Source organism: Dipodomys ordii, unplaced genomic scaffold (genome assembly GCF_000151885.1).
Source record: "Dipodomys ordii isolate 6190 unplaced genomic scaffold, Dord_2.0 Scaffold7, whole genome shotgun sequence".
Classification (NCBI taxonomy): Eukaryota; Metazoa; Chordata; class Mammalia; order Rodentia; family Heteromyidae; genus Dipodomys; species Dipodomys ordii.
Genome location: NW_012267223.1, coordinates 4795109 through 4817988, shown reverse-complemented (window position 1 = coordinate 4817988; position 22880 = coordinate 4795109). Strand labels below are relative to the sequence as shown.

Here is a 22880-nt window from a genome sequence, read left to right as displayed (position 1 = left end):
GAGGTGTGACAGAAAAAAAGGGACAGTTACCTTCCTGCTTCAGGTCAGTGTGAGACTCATGTTGCTATGGAAACACTGTTGAAGGTAGCCTGTTCCTTGGCCAGCCTTAGGATGTGTCACTGACCTGACAGGTTCCTGAAATGCTGGGTCTTTGAATAACAATAACAGAAAGAAAAAAAAAAGCATGGCACCAAGTATGCAAGATTTGGGTACGTGCTTGGCCAAGTAGCATTATTTTAGGTTGATAAGTCAACTCTACTTAAAAACATTCATGCTTCGGAAATTTTCCCCAATACGGCAGCCAACAATCCACAAACACATTTGAACTCTGGGTTCATCACAGATTATAAATACCTCTCTCTAACATAAACTACCATAGCCCTATAAAGAATCAGACATGAAGTTCTCTGTTTGGTGAGGTGAACCTTGAAGTTGATGCTCTTCTGTAGAGAGGCAGCTGAAGAGATCCAACCAAGTCGCCTGACCACATGGAACCTCATCTTGAGGGGCATATTCAGCTGTTAGTTAGTTTTCAAAAGTCTTAGTTTTTATAAACTTACTTTAATGTTCAAGAGAAGTCTGTGAGGATAGAAAGGACTAGGACCTGCCACATTTAAAAACTGTGTTAAGCTATGTGCTGATGGCTCACGCCTGTAATCTAGCTACTCAGGAGGCTGAAATCTGAGGATCCTGGTTCAAAGCCAGCCCAGGCAGGAGAAAGTATGTAAGACTCTCATCTCCAATTAACCACCAGAAAACCAGAAATGGCACTGTGGCTCAATGATAGAGCTCTTGCCTTGAGCTGAAGATCTCAGGGACAGCGCCCAGGCCCAGAGCTCAAACCCTACAACCAACACCCCCCAAAATATGTTAAAGAATGCTCTAGTAGTAAGAGCAGTTTGATACTGGCAAAAACCAGGGAGCTCAATACAGAGTCCAGTGTGGTGGGGAATCTATATTTAAAGATGGAAGTAAAGATTAGTGCTCCATAAATAGATTGAGATTTACTAACCCATTTGTGGGGGAGAATAAATTGGATCACCGATTTGCATGTTACATTAAAATAACAATATGAAGACTTAAAAATAAACAGACAGGAGCGTGGCTTAGGTGGTAAAGTGTATGCCTACCAAGTCCAAGGTCCTGAGTTCAATCCTCAGTAATGAAAAGAACAAAACAAAACTACATACACAAATCCAGACCGGAAATAATGAAATAATTGTACAATCTTTAGATAAATAGGACTTTGTGACCATGACACCAATATTCTTACAGTTTTTGTCCCTCTAGAATAAATTCTGCTGATAAATTTGGGGGTGTGGATTAGTCAAGGTCCGGCATGAATAACCAGATGATGTTACACTCAGACGAATAACTGGAAGGGATGTAGGAGTCCAGAAGGGAGACTGCAGAACATCTGGGCCAACAGAAGTGGGGAGCTGTGCCCTTCCCTGAAATTACCAGACCTCAGAGTAGCTATATGGAGAACTGCCTGCTCACTGGAGCTGTGTCCTTCAGTGAGGGAAGGACACAAGCACCTGACAGCACTTCTCCCTGACTCCTACCCCTTCCCATTGGTATATCCTGTTACCAAAGTCCAACCAGAAGGCAAGAGATAGTGGATGCAGTCTGCACAGACCAGCTGCAGTGCAGAGGGTGATGGAGTGTGGACACGGGGCAGACAGCAAATGTCCAGCATGGGCCGAAGGGATGTGATTTTTTTTTTTCAAGAATTTCAGCACATGTGATAGGTTTGTTGAAGCATTATAACAATTTCTGACTCCCCATTTCTAATCTAAGAGAGCTTCATTGCCCTAAACTTTACCAACTCTGGGTCTTACTGATTCTCCAATAGGGCTAGCTCCTTCTCCACAAGCAGATAGATCTCTTGTCATTTGCCATGCCTCAGAGAAGCTTGATTGAACCCCCCGCCCCAACCCCCAACCCATTACTTACTTTAAGAGGTTATAATGAGACTAAAAGTGGACCCCAGCCTATCACCATGCACCAGCATCAACTCAAAATGGATTAAAGACCTTAACATTAAACCTGAATCTCCGAAACTACTGCAGGACAGAGTAGGAGAGACACTTGAACTTATAGGCACAGGAAGGAACTTCCTGAACAGAGTCCCAGGGTCACAACAAATTGGAGAGAGACTTGACAAATGGGACTACCTTAAAATAAAAAGCTTCTGCACAGCTAAAGCTCTCGCAACCAAGCTAGAAAGACAACCAACTAATTGGGAAAAAAAATATTTACCAGCAATATCAGACAAGGGGTTAATATCCAATATATATAGGTAACTCAAGAAACTAATCCCTCCCAAACCTAACAAACCAATTACTAAATGGGCAAGGGAACTAAAGAGACTTCTCAGATGAAGAAATAAAAATGGCAAAGAAACACATGAGGAAATGTTCATCATCCCTGGTTGTGAAGGAAATGCAAATAAAGACAACCCTGAGATACCACCTTACCCCAGTCAGAATGTCCCACATCCACAAGTCAGCCAATGACAAATGCTAGAGGGGATGTGGAGAAAAAGGAACCCTATTACACTGCTGGTGGGAATGTACACTTATACAACCACTTTGGAAAGCAGTCTCGAGGGTCCTCAGAAAGCTAAATATTGACCTTCCCTATGACCAGCCATACCACTTCTAGGCATCTATCCTGAACAACAGGAACCAATATACAAGGACACATGCACCTCCATGTTTATTGCAGCACTGTTCACAATAGCTAAGATATGGAAACAACCCAGATGTCTCACCATAGATGAATGGATCCAAAAATTGTGGTATCTGTACGTAATGGAATATTATGCAGCCATTAGAAATGACAAAATAATGACATTTGCAGGGAAGTGGATGGAACTAGAAGAAATCATGTTGAGCGAGGTAAGCCAAGATCAAAGAGACAAATGGTACATGGTCTCCCTGATAAGTGGATGTTGAATCCAAAATATTAGGTGATACAACAAAATTAACAGGACTTAAGAAACAAAGAACTTCTACTCATCTGCTCGAACCACTACTAAATAACCCCATGCTGCTGATCACATTATATGTTAGAGACCGTGATAGACAATTTGCTCCAGGAACGTTAGAATGTGTTTGTGACTTTTAACTGAGCATCACTATCCCACAATACTGTGAAATTTGGGAAATTATGTAATCACTTAATCACAGTTTTTTTAAAAGCCAGAAAAAAAAGAGGTTATGATATTTGTCTACTTATTTATCTCTGCCTCTCCAGTAGAAACCCCATGAAAGCAAGGAACTGGATACCTTGTATACAATGAAATTTGGTTAAATAAATGATGTGCCCCCCAAACTTTGGCCACTATCCCCTCTAAGAGTATGTTGAATTCTGACTTAGCTTAATATTTTTAATTAACATATTTTATTAGCATACATCAATTTGTACGGGGGGAGGTTATCTCAGCATTGCTGCTAGGTTGCTAATGTCTCTCCATTCATTGTTTGCTTTTTTCTAGCTCCCCTACTTTATGAATGAGCTAACCCTGACAGAGCTTGACATGGGAGTGGCTGTGCCAAAAATCCTTCAGGCCTTCAAACCTTATGTTGATCACCAAGGTAACTGTTAACTGACTCTAGGGTAGAACTTGCCATTGATGTGTATTCAAATGTTTCCCTTGTTTCAAGGCTTTGTGCTTAGAGGGAGTTAGGATCTTCTTAACCATCCTGTTCCATGCTGGGCATCTTTTGTTCTTAACAACCACAGCTTTTCACTATGAAGAATGGATCCAGGCTTTCCTTCCTATCCTGGTCTCTCCCACTAGTCAAGGGCTGAGCTTCCATGTGGGTTGCAGCTCTTTCCAGGGTGTGAACAGTGGTCTGGGTTTCAGCCCCACTACCCTCTTCCAGGCTTCTCTCATACATCTGCCCTGGCTCCTTCTCTATTCCAACTATTCCCATCACATCTTTACCTTGCCCCAACTTCTAGATCACAACTTTTTTTTTTTTGACATTCCTATCTTTGATCTCTATATTCTTAAACTCCTAATAGGCATTCAGTGTTTGAAAGATGAAGACATATGTTCAAAGGCAATATTTTGAGAGAGAGACTATCTGCTTGGAAGAAAGCTCTCAGATTTAAGTTTTTTGTTTTTGTTTTTGTTTTTTTTTTGGGTCCGGTAGTGGTGCCTGAACTCTGGGCCTGGGTGCTGTCCCTCAGCAATTCAGCTCAAGGCTAGGGCTCTACCACTTGAGTCACAGCGCCACTTCCGGCTTTTTTCTTTTTTGCTTCTGTGGTGCTGAGGAATTGAATCCAGGGCCTCAAGTATGCAAGGCAAGCGCTCTACCACTGAGCCACCTTCCCAGCCCTCAGATTTAAGTTTTTAAACATGCTACTGATACTTTATCAACACTTGACTCTGAATGAAGGAAAAAAATCTGAATGTGGGGAGAATCAAAAAGAATTATGAGGATGATGTAAAGATTTATGTCTTTAGTGTCAATGTAGTCTTAAAAGGATCTCAGCAGGGAAAACAGTAAAAAGGAGAACCAGGCCAAGTATATGGAGCAATAGCCTGTTGACATATAGGAAAAGTCTCATCATTTTCTTTACGGTAGCAGCCCTTGCTACTGAACCCCTATCCACTCACACCCTATTTACCTTATTCCCAAACTAGCCCAGGAACAAGGTGGGAAAAAAGGAAATACAGAATTTCAAGGGAATGTAAGTCAATGTTTTTTAGAATTGGTAAGGTATAGGAGTAACTTTTCTCTGAGCACGCCTGTAATCCTAGTTATTCAGGAGACAGATCTGAGGATCATAGTTTGAAGCCAGCTTGGGCAGGAAAGTCTGTGAGATTTTTTTTCTCCAACTAACCAGCAAAAAAGTTGGAAATGGAGGGGCTGGGGGTTTATTTAGCCCAGCGGAAGGGCGCCTGCCTGGAGCGTGCAAGGCCCTAGGTTTGGTCCTCAGCCCTGGAAGAAAAAAAGAAAAAAAAAAGTTGGAAATGGAGATGTAGCTCAAGAATGCCAGATTGAAGTGAAAAAGATAAGGATAGCACCTAGGCCCTAAGTTGAGGCCCCACGACCAGCACCAAAAAAAAAAAAAAGCAATTTTTTTCCATATTGATTTATCAGGTGACTCGAGTATATTTAAATGATTTTTTTCCAGTTATATTTGAGGTAAATATGAGTTTTTTTTGTTTTGTTTTGTTTTATTTTGGGGGGGTCCTGTCGTGGGGCCTGAACTCTGGGGCCTGGGCGCTGTCCCTCAGCTCTTCAGCTCAAGGCTAGCGCTCTACCACTTCAGCCACAGCACCACTTCCGGCTTTTTTCTTTTTGCTTATGTGGTGCTGAGGAATCGAATCCAGGGCCTCATGTATGCAAGGCAAGCACTCTAACACTGAGCCACCTTCCCAGCCCCATGAGCAGGTTTTTCTGACACTACAGTTAGCAGCTCTGCAGATCTTTCTAGTAATATTTCAGCTGACAGTACACTGATCATCCGATTGATTTCAGAGAAAGAGAGATAAGAGTATTGGCAAATCTAGAAGTCTATATGATACCTACATGTTCAGATCTCACCCCTCAATTACATCTGCATCTTGGTGAATCTGAGTACTGCTGGGTTTTGGTCATTTCTGGTTCACTGGAAAACTAGGCAAGATTGGAACTCTTGCAGGTGGTTTAGATGGAGTTTTTAGTACCATGCACAATTTTAAAAGATGTTACATTGATATGTTAGCTGCATAGCTGTGATCCATCTCATTGATGTAAAAAGCTATCTCCCTTGCCTTCCTCTCTGTTGCCCTTTGGTCTTTGCCTCTTCAGGCAAACTGACTGGTATCAAGCTGATAAATGATCAGCTCACACAAACTTCCTGAGAGTCAGGCTTTTAAAAACTAAATATGTAGGCATGCTATATTTTCTAATGTGCTAGCACTCTCTTATCTAAGAACTGTTCTTTGCTGAACTAATAGGAATTTTCAAGGAGAGGGTACAGGGCCTTGGAGGGCTTTGTGGCATGTAAGAAGTATCCCTGTGGCTTTGAACTCTCTGATCTCCCCACTGCTTTGGTCAGACTTTGAGGATAACTCAAGACCTAAATTTTGAACCTCTTTCCTGTTCCTCATGAGCAGGAGCTGGGGGTAAGACATTTCAACTATAAATATCAAAGCTTTCATGATTTTTAATCCATCTGAGACTTCTTTCAAGGCAAAGTTTTAGAGATCTGCCTACATGGATAACTAAGGAGGAAATGTTACAGAGAAAGGAACAAAAAACAAAACAAAACAAAAAACTCCATAAAGGTTGTATGGTTAAGTTTGATCCATTAAATCTTTCCAAGTCTACAAAGAATGTATGTATGTATGGTAAAACAGAAACAAAAGAATGCACTCACTTGTTCCCTAATGACAGAGGCATATTCTAAGAACAGAGTCACTAGTTGATTTCTTCATGCAAACATCATAGAGTGTGCTTCCCCAAACTAAGACTACTATGACTAATACAGTCTTGTAGGGCACCCTCTATAAGTGGTCATTCATTAACAAAAGTCATTGTACAATGTTTTGAATTCTGTTGCTCTACGGAAGAGCTTCTCCTTTGAAAGGAATTGAAACCCAAGATGATTTACTAAAACTGAACCTGAGTTCTCAGGGAAGCACAGCCCAAGCAAGGAGATTTTAGTGTCTCCAAGGAGAGGTACTCCCATGGGATTCTCTGATGCCCTTTTAAGAAACAGGCTCCTGGGCTGGGAGTGTGGCTCAGTGGTAGAGTGCTTGCCTAGCATGCATGAAGCCCTGGGTTTGATTCCTCAGCACCACGTAAGCAGAAAAAGCCAGAAGTGGTGGTGTGACTCAAGTGCTAGCTTTGAGCAAAAAAAAAACTCAGGCCCTGAGTTCAAGCCCTAACATGGGCAAAACAAAAAACAAAATCAAACAAACAAAAAACCAGGTCCCAGTTTATGCTTGCTTGCTTGCTGGAGGCCTGTATCTCAGAAGGGATATTTGGGGCCAGAGCTGATTGTATTACTCTGTTCTAGCAAGTCAGGTAAAGAGAACATTTCTTCTTAGATAATGCTAGTGTGCTTCTTAATATAATCTAGAATGAGGTCCTGGAGCCAGAACACAAGGCTCACAAGCTCATGGCATTGGGCAAGTTCCCAGCCCTCTGTGCTTCAGCTCTTTTTCAAGGGACCCTCACAGCACCTACTCCATAGCTTTCACAAAGATTACATGAGTTACACATTTTTGTTACACTTGTCTTGTATATAAATTAATCTGGTTTTTTGGGGGGTAAGGGCATCACAAATGGTGGGACAAAGGGTAAATACTGTGTCTAGTGATATTCACTATACAACCATACATCTTATAGGGGAAGGGGATTGGGAAGGAAAAACTGGGAGAAAACAAGAGAAGAGGGACACTGTTCATAAAGAAATGTACTCATGGGGCTGGGAAGGTGGCTCAGTGGTAGAGGGCTTGCCTTGCATACATGAGGCCCTGGGTTCAATTCCTCAGCACCACATAAGCAAAAAGAAAAAAGCCGGAAGTGGTGCTGTGGCTGAAGTGGTAGAGCACTAGCCTTGAGCTGAAGAGCTAAGGGACAGCGCCCAGGCCCAGAGTTCAGACCCGACCGGACCTAAAAAGAAAAAAAGAAATGTACTCATTACTTGACTTATGTAACTATAACTCCTCTGTACATCACCTTTACAATAAAAATTAAAAAAGAAAAAGTACAAGCAGTATGTACAAATAGCACCTGAATAAGGCAGGTACTTTATAGGCTCTGGCTATTACTATTTTACTCTTGGTTATTATTACCATCAGTGCTGCTGTTGCAGAGTTTAGGATGTGGATGGCTGAACCAAGATCTTTCAAGACATTTTATTAACTCTTTTTTTTTTTTTTGTCAGTCGTGGGGCTTGAACTCTGGGCCTGGGTGCTGTCCCTCAGCTCTTCAGCTCAAGGCGAGCGCTCTACCACTTGAGCTACAGCACCACTTCCGGTTTTCTGGTGGTTTATTGGAGATAGGAGTCTCAGGGTCTCTCCTGCCCGGGCTGGCTTTGAACCTCGATCCTCAGATCTCAGCCTCCTGAGTAGCTAGGATTACAGGCGGGAGCTACCAGCGCCCGGCCTTTATTAACTCTTTTAAGAGTGATGTTTACATTTGTTCATTGAGCAAACATGCATGTAAGGAAACTGAATTAGCTATAAAAGGTAAAGAGGAAAATGTGACTATCTCTCTGTTTAGAGATAGCCAGGCTTATTTTTGAGGGGTACATTTCCAATCTTTTCTTTCTTTTTTTGGGGGGGTCTGGTCATGGGGCCTGAACTCTGGGCCTGGGTGCTGTCCTTCATCTCTTCAGCTCAAGGCTAGTGCTCTACTACTTGAGCCACAGCGCCACTTCCGGCTTTTTTCTTTTTGCTTATGTGGTGCAAGGAATCGAACCCAGGGCCTCATGCATGCAAGGCAAGCGCTCTACCACTGAGCCACCTTCCCAGCCCCTGATCTTTTCATTTTTAAGTCACATATTAATGAAGAATGTAGAACTCCTTTTCAAAACCCTATAGGAATGGGGCAGATTTGTGATTTGGACTGAAGATCAACCAGAGTTCCCTAGCTAGACTTAGCATGTTTGTACAAGGCAAAGTCCAGAGCCCATCAATAATCTCACCTTTCCATCCTGTTCTACAAGTTTCAGGTCTGGATTGGAGGCCCGCAAGAGCACTGGCTTTGCTGCCATCCCCCTGTGACTGGGCCATGCCACAGGCTACTAACTGTGCACACCACAGATTCCTCATCCATGAATACTAGCACAGTAGGGTCTGCCTCAGGCAGTCCTGGTGGGGACTAAACATTAATAGATGTGGCCACATATTGGGCTATTGGTGTCTGCTGCTGCTAAGGTTTTTGTTACAGTTATTTGTTTGTTTACTTTTTTTTTTTTTTTGGTTGGTCATGAGGCTGAACTTAGGGCTTAGGTGCTATCCCTGATCTCTTTTGTTCAAGGCTAATGCTCTACCACTTTGAGCCATAGCACCACTTCTAGTTTTCTGATGGTTAATTGGAGATAAGAGTCTCATGGACTTTCCTGCCTGTGCTGGCTTCCAACTGGGATTCTCAGCTCTCAGTCTCCTGAATAACTAGGGTGCTAAGTAGCTGGGGTGACAGGCATGAGCCACCAAGACCCAATGCTGCTACGTTTTGTGGCTTGTGAAGCTTCTGAAAGGCCTCAGTGAGGACCCTTTCCTATCAACAAGGATGTCATCTCTGTGCCTGGAATTAGAGGTGTTAGAACTGATAGATTTCATAGATTTCTACTACAAGTCCCCAAAGAGTCATTAAGTGTCCCTCTTGAAGAGAGGGATGGATTGGTTTTTGTCTGGTTACAAAACTAAGTTTTGATTGAAAGTCTCAGATTTTATGAAAAGAATCTGAGAACTACCATGTCTCACAGGAACGGAAACCTTGTCTGTGTCCAGAGATGCTCTTACTTGTAACTTCTGGTATTAATCTCTGCACATGTTGCAGACCTGGCCGTCTCATGTCTGGTGCCTTTTTCTAGTGCTGGGATTGAAACTGATATTGCCAGACTCAGACCATGCCTGTCCTTCCCCTCTTAAAGAGAAGGCACTTGAGGAACAGCTATCGTGATCTTATCTGTTCTTCCTGGACTTAAAAGCCAGGTAGGGTCAACTGTGGAGTTCAGTGCTGGCAGAAATGGCAATATACCCCCTAACTCATGGTGTTGCAGAAAGAAAAATCAGTATGTGTGGCAATGAGGAAAATATCCTCTTGTGGAATTTCAGTGGAATAGTAGCAGCAAGGGGGCTGATTTGTGTCTGTATAATTGAAGAGACAAAGCTTTATGTTAGAGAATAGTTGTAGGGAGGAGAGAGAGCTAAAAATGATATTATAAAAGACACATCCAAATTCAAGGAATTTCTAGTTTTCTGTGGTATCTGAGTGAGCAATATGCCACCAGTCTGCTTGCCAGGAACAAAACAATCACTCGGGCAGTCGGGACCAGTAACTCTAGCATCTGATCTGATATGTATTAGTTATCAGATGTTCCATTCTAAGGGATTTTGTTCTTTGTATGCCAAATGCTGGCTTTCTGAGTGAAAATCCTCCATTAATAGTTACAGAGAGAGGGAAACAGAACAGCAAGGAATATGTGGATCAGTTCAGATATGCAAGGCTTTTTAGGGTCTGTCTCTTAAAGCTTTCCAAGTAGCAGGTGCCCTGTTAAGCTACCCTAGAGAGTGAGAGCTTTAGCACCTGAAGACAGGAGCTGCTATGTGAAGCAAAAGATTTATGTGTCATGGTAAGACAGTTACTGAGCAATGGGGATGGGGGGGTGGGAGGCAGAACCTCATCTGTTTGGGTTATGGCTTATGGTTCCCCTTGTCTCTGGGGGCAGGCAGCCAGGCACCTTTCTTATCTCTTGGCCATCATTATCTAGCTGCCCGCATGGTTGAGGCCCTCTGTTTTTCTTAAGCATGCACTTTCCTAGAACAGGGGTTCCTCAGAGTGTCTTCAACTCTTGATTCTGTGTAGTAAGAGCTCAATAAGTGTTTGTGGAGTGAGCAGTCATTTCTGCTACAGTGGCCCCTGAGCAGTGGCGCTGGTGGTGGTAGCTGTCCTTGCCCCTCACTCCTCTTTGAAGCTGAGGTAGAAAGACAAGCTGCCTGGGCTGCTGTCCACTCCTACCAGTTGGGCTTGACTATGTCCCTTGGGAGGAATGTCTTGGTGATAGGCCTGAGCCAGCAGTTTACTATGACACGTGTGTATGTGTGTGTGTGTGTGTACGTGTGTGTGTGTGTGTGTGTGTGTGTGTGTGGTGTTGCATGCACGCATATGTGCACCGGTTCTGAGACTTGAACTCAGAGCCTAGGCATTATCCCTGGTGACCTTCTTTATTGCTCAAGACTAGCACTCTATCACTTGAGCCACTGCTCCACTCCCAGTTTTCTGTTAGTTAACTGGAGATAAGAATCTCAAGGACTTTACTGTCTGGGCTGGCTTTGAACCTCCACGATTACAGCCACACCAGCAGCTAGCTATTCATACATTCTTGATCCTAAAATAACGAAACATTCCATTTTGGAAGAAGGAAAATTCTGTCATCTTCAGTCTGATGCTTTTTTTTTTTTTCCAGGGAGGGTACTGGGACTGGAGTTTCAATTCAGGGTGCTTTGCCACTTGACCCACACCCCCAGCCCCTAATATGACAGTTTTCATAGGCAATGCATACTGTTCATACTTATTGGAAACCTAACTAGGATTTCCAAAAAACATGACTACATTTGTATACGTGTAGTAGCCTGGTAGGTTGAGTCTGTTACAGTAGCCAGATCATTTAAACCTGTAATTCTCAGGTTGGAAAAAGCTGGAGATAGTACATAACAAGAAATAGCTTCTTTATTGATGTTCTTTATATGTTACGGAGTGTAAATTAATATCCAGCCCCTAATTCCCTTTCTACTGGAAGTGATCAATGAGTAAATGCCGTTACTGAAGCAGATGTGCCTTTTATTTCCAGTAACAGTATTTTGAAAACAAGCTAGTGAATGCTTTTGAGCTGCTTAATGTAAGCAGGGAATAAAGCAGTTTTATAAATGTTCTGCAAAGCGGTCACAGTTGACCTGCATATCCCTCAATTAGTTGTTGGTCCTTCATAGGAAATAATTACTTTCATGTACAACAAAGAGCATTTGTTGAAAACCAGATAGAAATTATTCTGCCTTCTTTGGGGGGGTTTCACCATTAGTGCTTTTTGGGGTTAAGCAGTGCTTTTATCTGAGGGGGTAGCCTGTAGGGAAGGGGTTATTTACTGTAATCTATTGAAAAAGGCTGCTGTGTATAAATAATGTTTCCTGCTTCCTTTTAGATGTTGTCATTTGTCTTATGCAGATCTATAGTTTATAAACATTCAAATAAACATACTTGAAGGTTTACATTTGGAGCTCCCCCCAAGCTCTGGGTCTAAAAAAACACAGCATACCCTGTCTTAGTCTGCTCACAGGTGTCTTCTGTAGCAAAGGTCCCAGGATGACCCTGTTTGCATTTTCGGCCTTAATCAGTGTCATCCAGTAAAATTCCAACAAACTAAAAGCCTTTTAGACTTGAGCTTAACAGTGTCTGTCTTTTTCTTCAGCTGTACTGGGGTTTGAGCTTAGGGGCCTACTCAAAAGAGCAATGTCTCTAGCTCTTTTATTTTTACTTTTAGGTTTTCAGATTAGGGTCTCACTTTTTGCTGGAAGTGGCCTCATAGGTGCTTGCTGCCATGCTGGTTTATTGGTTAAAATACATTTTTGCCCAGTCTGGCAGTCCTAGTCTGTTCCTTATGAATTGCTAAATTTCTAGGCATGAGCCTTTTGTCAGTCATGGGGCCTGAACTCTGGGCCTGGCGCTGTTCCTCAGCTCTTCAGCTCAAGGGTAGCGTTCTATCACACCACTTCCAGCCTTTTCTGCTTATGTGATGCTGAGGAATTGAACCCAGGGCCTCATGAATGCAAGGCAAGCACTCTTCCACTGAGCCACCTTCCCAGCCCAGAAATAGATTTTTTTTTTTTTTTGGTTGGTTGTGGGGCTTGAACTCAGGGCTTGGGCACTGTCCCTGCGCTCTTCAGCTCAAGGCGAGCACTCTACCACTTGAGCCACTGCGCCACTTCCAGTTTTCTGGTTTATTGGAGATAAGAATCTCACGGACTTTCCTGCCCGGGCTGGCTTTGAACCATGATCTTCAGATCTCAGCCTCCTGAGTAGCTAGGATTACAAGCATGAGCCACCAGCACCTGGCATCCAGAAATAGATTTTTAAACCCAGTTATCAAGTGGTTCCTGACTTTACCTAGATAATCCTCGAAATTGAAATGTCATTCTTTTGTTTCCATTACTAGGCCATTTTCAGGAAGAAAGGGGTCTAAAAGTTTTGCCACTACTTTGGTCTTATCACACTAAATCTGATCTATTATTTTGTCCCCTCTTCTAAATACTGGATAATTTTGGTAGTAATTCTCTGATGTGTTTTTAAGGAACCACTCTCTCACAGTGTAAGTCTCCACATTTCCTTCTACCTTGTACTGACAAGCCATTGGCAGTTCGATGTGTTCCACTTGGGCATGTTTTCTTTTTTTGGCAGGACTGGGATTTGAAATCAGGGCTTGCCTTGCACTTGCTAAGCAATTGCTCTACAGCTTGAGCCACACTTGTAACCCTTTTTGTTCTGGTCACTTTTGAGATAAGCTCTTCCTTTTTGCCAGGACTAGCCTGGACTATTATTCACCATGCTCATTCTTTTCTGTTGAGATAGAGACACCAACTTTTTTTTTCCTGGGCTGGTCTAGAACCATAATCTCAGTCCCCATGTATATGGGGTGACAAGAAAACTCCAGCACACCCAGCTACTGGTTGACATGGTCTCGTGAATTTTTTGCTTGGGATAGCTTCAAATAAACCACAATCCCTCCAATCTCCACCTTCCTAGTAGTTAGTATTACAGATGTGAGCCACTGGCACATGACTTCAGCATGTGTTTTTGTACTAAATGTGAGGAGAAACCAGAATGTGGGGCCTTTCCAGTGCAGTCGTGTATGCTTAGTTTACTGACCGTTGTATGAACTGCATTGCTGGTCACCTACCACACATGGGCTATTTTGGTCCTTCTGCACATGGATATTAGAGCACTCCTTCCTACTACCCTTCTCCCCTATTTGTAATACAAGCCCTAGGCAGACTTGGAGCATGATACCCACTTAGATCATTTAAAATACAAGTTTTAAATACTGTTATTTATAGGCATGTTTTTTTAGGGGGGAAAACTTTTTTTTTTTCCACTGTTTCTCCAGGACTCTGGATCAATTTGGAAATGTCCTACAATGGGTCCTTTCTGATGACTCTCGAGACCAAAATGAATTTGACCAAACTAGGTAAAGAGCCTCTTGTTGAAGCCCTGAAGGTTGGAGAAATTGGCAAAGAAGGGTAAGGGGCAATATATAAACTTACTAACTCAATCCTGGGAAACTAGCCTCTCCCCTAAGTCTTTGAGAAACAGGTCTGAGGTGTGAGTCCTTAGCTGGCAAGCAAGCTCCAGTGTAAGAACTGTAGACCACACAACTGTGAGTCTCCCTCTGTCCTTTGCTCAGCTGCGATAGCACACAGTACCTTTTGACATTGGCACTGTCAGGGACATAACTGTCTCAGTTACCCAGAAAGCATCACAACTAAGACAAGCAGGACAGATTCATCTGAACATTACCTGCTCTGCCAATCGAATCACTACTCTGAAACTATTACTTCACCTTTAGCCACAACAGTGCTATGTGGAGCAGGTTCAGGTCTTTGGGGATCTGCTGCTTTAATCACCAATCCAGAATTATTTATAATGAGATAGCTGAGGTTGTAGCCCAGAGATGCTCCACAAGTGTTCTGAGAAGCACCTCCTGAAATGATACCATATTGATTTGCTTGGTAAAGTCTTCTCTTTGTAGATAACGCATCTGCTGCCCAGAGTCATCTGATTTAGAAATATTCCAAAATTGTGAGATTAATTAATGGAGCTTGATTTTTTTCTTTCCTTTATTGCTTAGAAGGATAAGTAAAACTTTTATATTCCCACCTAGCTTAAAAGTGAGTGCTCCAGGGCTGGGAAGGTGGCTCAGTGGTAGAGTGCTTGCCTTGCATGCTCGAGGCCCTGGGTTCGATTCCTTAGCACCACATAAGCAAAAAGAAAAAAGCCGGAAGTGGCGCTGTGGCTCAAGTGGTAGAGCACTAGCCTTGAGCTGAAGAGCTGAGGGACAGCGCCCAGGCCCAGAGTTCAGGCCCCACGACCGGACCCCCAAAAAAAAAAAGTGAGTGCTCCAACTGCACATTTATATGAGTGTTGTTTTATTAACTTTTTCTCAGATCTGTGCCCCTTGGATAGAACCAATAATGTCAGGGAAACGCATTCCTCCATAGAGTCTTAAATACAAGACACAGGCTCTTGGATTTTTGCTTAGTTATAGACTCCCTTGCTCTTATTTGTGCTGGTGATCACTACAGCCTGGGGGAGCTGGGTAATACCTTTAAGGACATTCTTTTCCTTTCATTATCCTGATTTATCCCATTTACTTAATGACATGTTCCTGTTTTAATAATTGGAAAAATATTACCTGCTGGATGAAATCTAACCTCTATCTGCTATTTTCCTTTTATTTTCTGCTATTTGTTAAAATGTATTTGGATTCGGCAATCTATGGATTTTTATTTTCTGGTGAGTGGTATTTATCAAATCTACATGTAGCATTTCATACCCTGTGAGTGCTTCATCTAATTTGATTCCAAATGATGCTATGAGGAAGTCTTTCTTCTTGTTCCCAGGCATGAAATCAAAGTCCATGACCCAAGAGCACTGAAACCAGAGTAGAGAGACAGGCTTTTCTGGCAGGAAAAGTCTCCTTGACTTCCCTGGTTAGAATTGCTGGGGTCTTGATCTAGCCCTGTAGTCTGACCCCCACACCACTCACCCACACAGCTGAGAAGCAGCTCAGAGTTGGAGAACCAGCTGTCTAAGACATGAAACAAGCTTAAAAACGAAGTCTACTGGGCTGGAGTTACAGCTTAATGGCTAAGCAGTTACCTAGCAGGTGCAGACCCTGGGTTTGCTCTTCAGCACTAAAATTTAATAATAAGTTTAAAAATGAGTTCTAGCAAATAAGGAATGTGACAGAGCAGTCTGTGGTCACAAACATTTATACATTTCAGCCCTTTCTGGAAACAGCCCTTGTGCCAACACAAAGTGGTGTGAGGTGAAGAGAAGTCTTGAGCATTTGACTGGAACAAGTCCAAGTCCCTTTGCCACTCGAGTGTTCCACATTCCTACATTATTCATCTGGCAGTCTTGACACAATTTTATGTACCTAAACTCTGGCTGTTTAGGGGATGGGTATATTCCTGAACAAAGAAGGAATGCTTCTAGAATGACTAAAAACATTCTCTACTTTAGGAATGTGTTGGTATCATATTTAATACATTTCTGAAGTGATTATTTGGAAGAATGATATAAAATGTTTCTTCCTGTGAGGTTGTTTAATTACATATTGATAGATATTTGACTTTCATTTAATTTTAGAAGCAAGAATACAATTAAAAAGAAAAATAATGTTTTTGGCAGAGAGAAAAAGGACCAGAAAGATAGACCCTTAGTACGGTTTTGCAGAAAGGACCTTGAGAATCCAAGAGCTCTGGAACTTTACAGAAAATACCTCCCCATGCATCAGTTGGCTCATAGCTCCTAAGCCCAGAAGTGATTCTAGAATCTACTTCTTCAGTCATGAGCATATGGAACCACCTGGAGGCTGAGTAGCTAAGGAAAGAAAAGACATCAGTTTGCATAGTAGTTATTATCAAGCATGGACATCTTTCTTCAGGGGCAGCTTCACACAGCTGTTTTCTCCAGGCTCTGCCTTCAGCCCATGGCTGCCTGTCCAGGCCTTATGTCTTGTCTCACTGCTTTTTACAGTTCCTATTCAAATGTGTGAATGATTATGTTCTTGGGGAGTCTGCAGAGTACTGCTTAGCCCATAAAAAGTTCCTTTTTCTAGTGGGAATTTTGTTTATGGCACCCCAAGGGTAAAATGGAAATTGAAATCTGTGCTGCCTTATGCCATTGGGTCACTTCCCTCTGACATGCACAGCTTTGATGTATTTGTGGGCACTTTCCTCCAGCTCTTTTCTTTCCACATACTCTTCTTGTCACATACTAGATAGAGTTCAGTCACTTGGGGGCAGTAAGTTACTCAAAATGAAGTCTAGGGGCTGAGGATGTTGGTTAGTGGTAGATGATGCAAATGTGTGAGACCCTGGCTTCCATCCCCAGCATGGCAAAAAAAAGGGAAAAATGAGGGAGGGAGTGATGCCGTCTGAACTTTAGGAAAGGACCTGAAAGAGGACCTAAATGAGTCAGAAACAGAAATGTTCTACATGTTGGAGGTGTTTAAGTGAAGGGAGACATAAGAGTGAGGTATCCCTGCCAGGTGTTCTTGTGTCCTCTGGCTTCCGTATTGGGTCACTAGTTCATTATGTCATCTCTTCCATCCCCAGGTCCCTGATGTTCTGGGCACTGAGCTCATTTGTGTGTGTACACGTGTGTGTGTGACAGATGGATGAGACTGATTGCTCTTAAAGAAAGAGAAATTAGTATATTCTTATGAGTGTAGGCCCCTCACAGGGCTAGTTATGCATACACTCTTCACTTAAAAGCTTTTTTTTTTTTTGGAGCTGCTTTTTAGAATTAGATCCAGAGTCTGTGACCTTTTTTAATCATCCTGAGTAACAGCAAATCATTCCTGCTTTGTGGATGGTTTTGAAATTGCTAAGAAGTTGCCAGAGGTGTTGGTGATTATGAGACCAAGAAGTAAGATAGTATCAGCAACAAAAATACTTTTTGTGGGTGTCTAACTCCAGATGCATTTCCAAAAAGATTTTTAGGAGAGGCAGTACAGCTGGAATGAGCCTATTCAAATGGTTTGCTGAGAAGTTAACCTTCTTGAGGTGTATTTAAAACCGTCAGGCACACCTCTGAGGATGTATGATGTCTTTCTCTGAAGTTCCTGCTGATAGGAACTTCAAGGTCAAGATCAGGAAATGCATATCAGTTATAAAGACTGAATTATCAGCCAAACACTTAGCCATACTATCAGTATTGGGTGCTGTAGAACATAGCTCCCAAAACAGACTGCAGAGGTAGCACTTGGTCAAAATCAGAATTTCATGTCACTTGATATCCTTTAACTGATACAGCAGTATCTGAATTATTTACATGAAGCTGCAAATTCCTCCTTCTCAGACCTGCAGAGGATTAATTTGGGAACCCGAGAGCTCACTGCAGCCCTCAGCCCTTGGCATCTTCTGCCCAGGGTGTGACGCCACCACACTGGTGGGGACATGAGGTGTAGCTCAGCAGATCTCTCTGTGATCCCAGATCTTGCAAGCAGCCCTTTGTACTTTGCGGATGAGGACCAGGCCTTGTGCTGTTGGGAGTTTCCATGCTTGGCAGTACGAGGTGTGAGCCAGAAAGCAGAGCCATTTTACTGATGGAGAAGTAGGGCAGTTGTATAATCCTTGGCAGTTTATGTCTCTGTAAATTTCTTTCCTCATCCTGAGATCCAGTACAGGCTTTCTTGGGAATGACATTTTGCGATGTGTATTTGAAACCCAAGAGTCCTATGAGGGCAGCCTAACCATGGAACTCCTGAGATGGTTCTGTGAGTATAAACAGTTTCACAGAAGCAGCACTTCCTGAACTGGCCAGACCAGACCTATTCCAGAAGCAGGAGACCTTTAGGTGCTGTCAGGGACTAGAGACTTCTGTTCTGCTTCCTTTTAACATGAAAGTCTAGTTTGCCTGAAAAGTGCTGGCTCTAACCTTTCAGAGCCAGAGTTGAGCAGGATCTGCATGTCCTGCCAGGGAGGACAACACTGTGGGATCCTCTTACAGCTTGGCTCCTGTTTCAGACCTAAGGCTTCAGTTCTACCCTCCTGCCTTGTTGGAGTACTGCTGGATGGACCTTTAGGCTTTATTAGTATGTGTGTTCTGCCCTTGGCCCCCATTGGCCAGGAGATAATGTCCAAGTGGACTTTGGTGGTCAAAGGATGCCTTAGAGTAAAACTAAAGGATTGAAGCTGCAGGGAAACTCAAGTTCCACAACCTCCCTTGGCTGTGTAGTTTTGTCCTGGTCTATAGTAGAAGGTCCAGCCTCTGCTTACAGACCATTTGGCTGCTTAGTAGCCTTCAGAGACTAGTGTCCTTTGTTCATTTCATCCCTAGTTAAGTCTCCTCTGAGGCAAAGCCCTGCCAGAATTCTCAGAAGCAAAGCCCTAGTCCAGGGAAGGAATTGCCTTTGATGTGACTGAAGCTCAATCAGGAATCCTCAGGCCCCTATGAGAGGAGCATTGATCCTTCACCTCCACTGATGATCAAGAAGCCCTGCCTCTAGAAACTGACTCTCCACCCTGCAGAATGGCACTCTTCAATGAGGTGTCTGTTTTTAATGAAAAAGATGAGCCTTTAAATTTGTATTTTTCCAGAAAAGGCTCTGGGTTCTCATATCAGTCACTTCCTGAATGTTCTATGACTTGTCCCTAGTGATTGTTGGCTTTCTTTGTGACCTTCAAATTAGGGCATGCTGGACACTGGTGGCTCACTCCTATAATCCTACTTAGAAGGCTGAGATCTGAGGATCACAGTTTGAAGCCAACCTAGGGAAGAAAGTCTGGGAGACTTATATCCATTTTTTTTTGGTTAAAAAAAAAAAAAGCTAGATGTGGAGGAGGGGATAACAGTGCTTGACAAGAAATGTATTCATTACCTTACTCATGTAACTGTAACCCCTCTGTACAGCATCTTTACAATAAAATTATTTTTTTAAAAGCTGGAAGTGGGGTTGTGGCTCAAGTGGTAGAGCAGTATCCTTAAGCAGAAAATGCAAGTGAGAGTTCAAGGCCTTGAGTTCAAACTACACTACTGACATGCATGTGTGCGCACACACAAACACACACACAGAAACACACACGCACACGGCATAGGGCAGGTAAGGATTCAAATAAGTAATCTCACTAGGATGGAGTCTAAAATGATACCCAAGGTAGGATACAGTTGTTGACTCTGCCAGAAGCCAGGGACCTCACTATTCACCTTCATGAGAGGTGGTCGTGTCACCAACATAAGCTTCCACTGCACCTCTGCTGCCATCTATTCTTTCCATTCATCCTCCCACTTGGCTCCCGCTGATTCCCAACACACTGCATTTTATGTGACTTCATCACACTTTACCTGTCCTTGTGATGATGCATGCTCAAAGCAAACTCTTCCTGGCCCAAGACCTCTACAGTCTGTAGGGGATTTGGCACTGGAAGCTTCTGAGTCAGCAGGCCAGTCCAAGGGCTCTTGGATTGGCTCCTTTCTGGAGGGTTGGAGACAGTGGCAACATGTAGCAGAGGTTCCATGTTGACCCTTTTGGTTAAGTGTGTGCATGCATGTGCCCTCTCTTGGGCGTATGTGTGTAGTCTGACAATGGCAGACTGCATGGTGATTCTGTCCTGGTTCAGTTGCAGGCCCAGGGCCTACTGTCTGGCCGACAGCGATGAGGAATCTTCCAGTGCTGGCTCCTCTGATGAAGACGATGCCCCAGAGCCCAGTGCTGGAGATAAACAGCTGATCCCAGGAGCTGAAGGGTGAGTAAACCTGGGCTTCTGGAGGCTCCAGAGTCAGCAGACTGGGAGCGAGCCCTTTCCCCTTTCTTCTTCTTCACACTTTACTAGCTAGTGTCAGTCAGTGGCTTGTTTAAATCCTAAGCCCTAAGAAAAAAATACTAAGACAACATTTTGTCCTTAAGAGGATCCTAATTCCACAACTTTGTACTGCAGAGCATGTTTGTGGTTCTGAGCAGGCACACCACTCCCCCCTAGTGGCCAGCAGTGCGGTGCTCCCCTGAAGCTCAATGCACTTGCTTGCTGCCCTCGAGCTTCTGGTTCCCGCAGAGCTAGAACATTCCCTTGATTGTATTGATGTGTTTGCTTGCTTATTTATTTACTTAGAAACTATGGATGGTTAGCTGATTTTTTTTCCTTTGGGGTGCTGGTCCTAGGGCTTGAACTCAGAGGGCCTGGTTGCTGTCCCTGAGCTTTTGGTTTTTTTTTTAACTCAAGGCAAACACTCTCCCACTTGAGCCACAGCTGCATTTCTGAGTTTTGTTGGTGGTGGTGGTGTTGGAGCTAGGTGCTTTCCTGCCCAAGCTGGCTTCAAATTGTGATCCTTCAATCTCAGCCTCCTGAATAGCTAGAATAACAGGTGTGAGCCACCAGTGCCTGGTGGTTAATTGGAGATAAGACTTTCCTGCCCAGGCTGGCTTTGAACCATGATCTTCAGATCTCAGCCTCCTGAGTAGCTAGGATTACAGGCATGAGCCACTGGCACCCGGCTTGCACTCAGTATTTGAGTGGCCTAGGGAGATACCTTCTCTAGATTAGTAGTTTTCAACCCCGTGTGACTTGTTTCTTATAGGGGCCGTTTGACATGTCTGGAGACAGTCATGACTAGGGAGAATGCTCAGAGGCCAGGGAGACTGCTACCCATCCCACAGTGCACAGGACAGCCCTTGGCACAGAGCCAGTCATGCTACCATGGAGAAACTGTTATAAAGGAAGCTTAATATATAGCCACATAGTTTTTGTGAGTGACAGTGCAAAGTTTATACCAATACTCTTTGGTGTTCCTTGTTTGAAGGTATGTTGGAGGTCATCGGACAAGTAAGATTATGAGGTTTGTTGATAAAATTACCAAGTCAAAATATTTCCAAAAAGCAACGGAGACAGAGTTCATTAAAAAGAAGATTGAAGAAGTCTCCAATACACCTTTGCTGCTAACTGTTGAAGTACAAGAATGTCGAGGAACCTTGGCGGTCAACATTCCACCCCCCCCAACTGACCGAATCTGGTGCGTAGAGGGGCCCTCAGATATAGCAAGGGCATAACTTTGTTGCGTAACTGCGAAACCCCATAGCAGGCTCAACCTTGGATAAAAGTTCTTGCATAACTTTGGACCTGAGCACTTGTGTTAGTAACCCCGGACATGACTGCTTGTGTCCATGGTGTTTCATGTGACCTTGATGGTAGGTGTTAGATCATCTGACCCACTTTCCTCTGTGAATGGTTCATGCACATTTAAGGATTCGTTTTCATGCATCAGGAAGAGTTAAAGGGAATTTCTTTCTTTCTTTTTTTTTTTTTTTGTCTGGTCATGGGGCCTGAACTCTGGGCCTGGGCGCTGTCCCTCAGCTCTTTAGCTCAAGGCTAGCACTCTACCTCTTGAGCCACAGCGCCACTTCCAGCTTTTTTCTTTTTGCTTATGTGGTGCTGAGGAATCGAACCCAGGACCTCAGGCATGCAAGGCAAGCCCTCTACCACTGAGCCACCTTCCCAGCCCCTTAAAGGGAATTTATGAGATGTATGGGATGCATTGTGGTCTTCTTGGTCTTCTCTCTAAAGCCAATTTCCACCAGTAGTAATAGCTGCCAATTGTAGGAATCCTTTATTCTCTACCTTTGCCACCGGGTTAGTCCTCCTAGCATCCTCTGAGGTAAGTGCCCTGTCATTCCTAACTAACAGATGAGGATCACGCATTCAGCAGAGCCCAGGCAGTTAGGAAGATCTCAGAGGGAGATGGTGGTGTTGAGGAGGCTAGAGCATGTGCACTTGGTATTTGCAGGTGGGAGGTCTGTCTGAGGAGTTGATTCTCAGCTCCAGCCACATGTGACAACCATAGTTACAAGGCTTACAAGTATGCCTGTCCATTGCCAGGCTTCAGAAGCTGGTGGGAAAGTACAGTGATTAAGCCAGGTTCTAAAATCAGGGAAATAAATTATTCATGGATCCAGCATTTCTCTGAATCTCAATTTAAAACCAACATTCCAAGTTCTATAAAATGAGCATAAGTATATGAGGTCACATAAGAGGCTTCACTGTATCATCACTGACATGCATGTGAAAACCCAGTTCTGTGATACATCATTGTGGAAACCAACATGCTATCCATGTCCTTTGTCCAGGAGGCTTTGATGAGTGATCAGAAGAGGGTTTTCAATTGACTGACCAGAGACGGTGCTAGCATTCCTCAGTAAAAACATCTTTGTAGTCTCATTTTTAAAAGTAATACTTTCATGGTTAAAATAAAAAGTGAAAGATTGGATATTCAATCATGAAAATAGATCTGGGGCTGGCTCAGTGGTAGAGCGCTTGCCTTGCATGCATAAGGTCCTGGGTTTGATTCCTCAGCACCACATAAGCAAAAAGCCAGAAGTGGCGCTGTGGCTCAAGTGGTAGAGCGCTAGCCTTGAGCTGAAGAGCTGAG

General features: G+C 43.4%; 1 protein-coding gene across 3 annotated transcripts in view; it reads left to right on the top strand.

The window, feature by feature from the left end:
* Nucleotides 1–22880, top strand: part of Tex2 (testis expressed 2) — a 91555-nt gene that overhangs the window by 65459 nt on the left and 3216 nt on the right. For 2 of the 3 annotated variants that reach the window (XM_013037932.1, XM_013037933.1), the window contains exons 7-10: nt 3503–3602; nt 13840–13972; nt 20081–20206; nt 21258–21467. In XM_013037932.1, the coding sequence (XP_012893386.1) occupies nt 3503–3602; nt 13840–13972; nt 20081–20206; nt 21258–21467 (569 nt within the window). Of the gene's footprint in view, nt 1–3502; nt 3603–13839; nt 13973–20080; nt 20207–21257; nt 21468–22880 lie in introns of those variants that run through there. The other variant, XM_013037934.1, reaches the window with a different exon arrangement.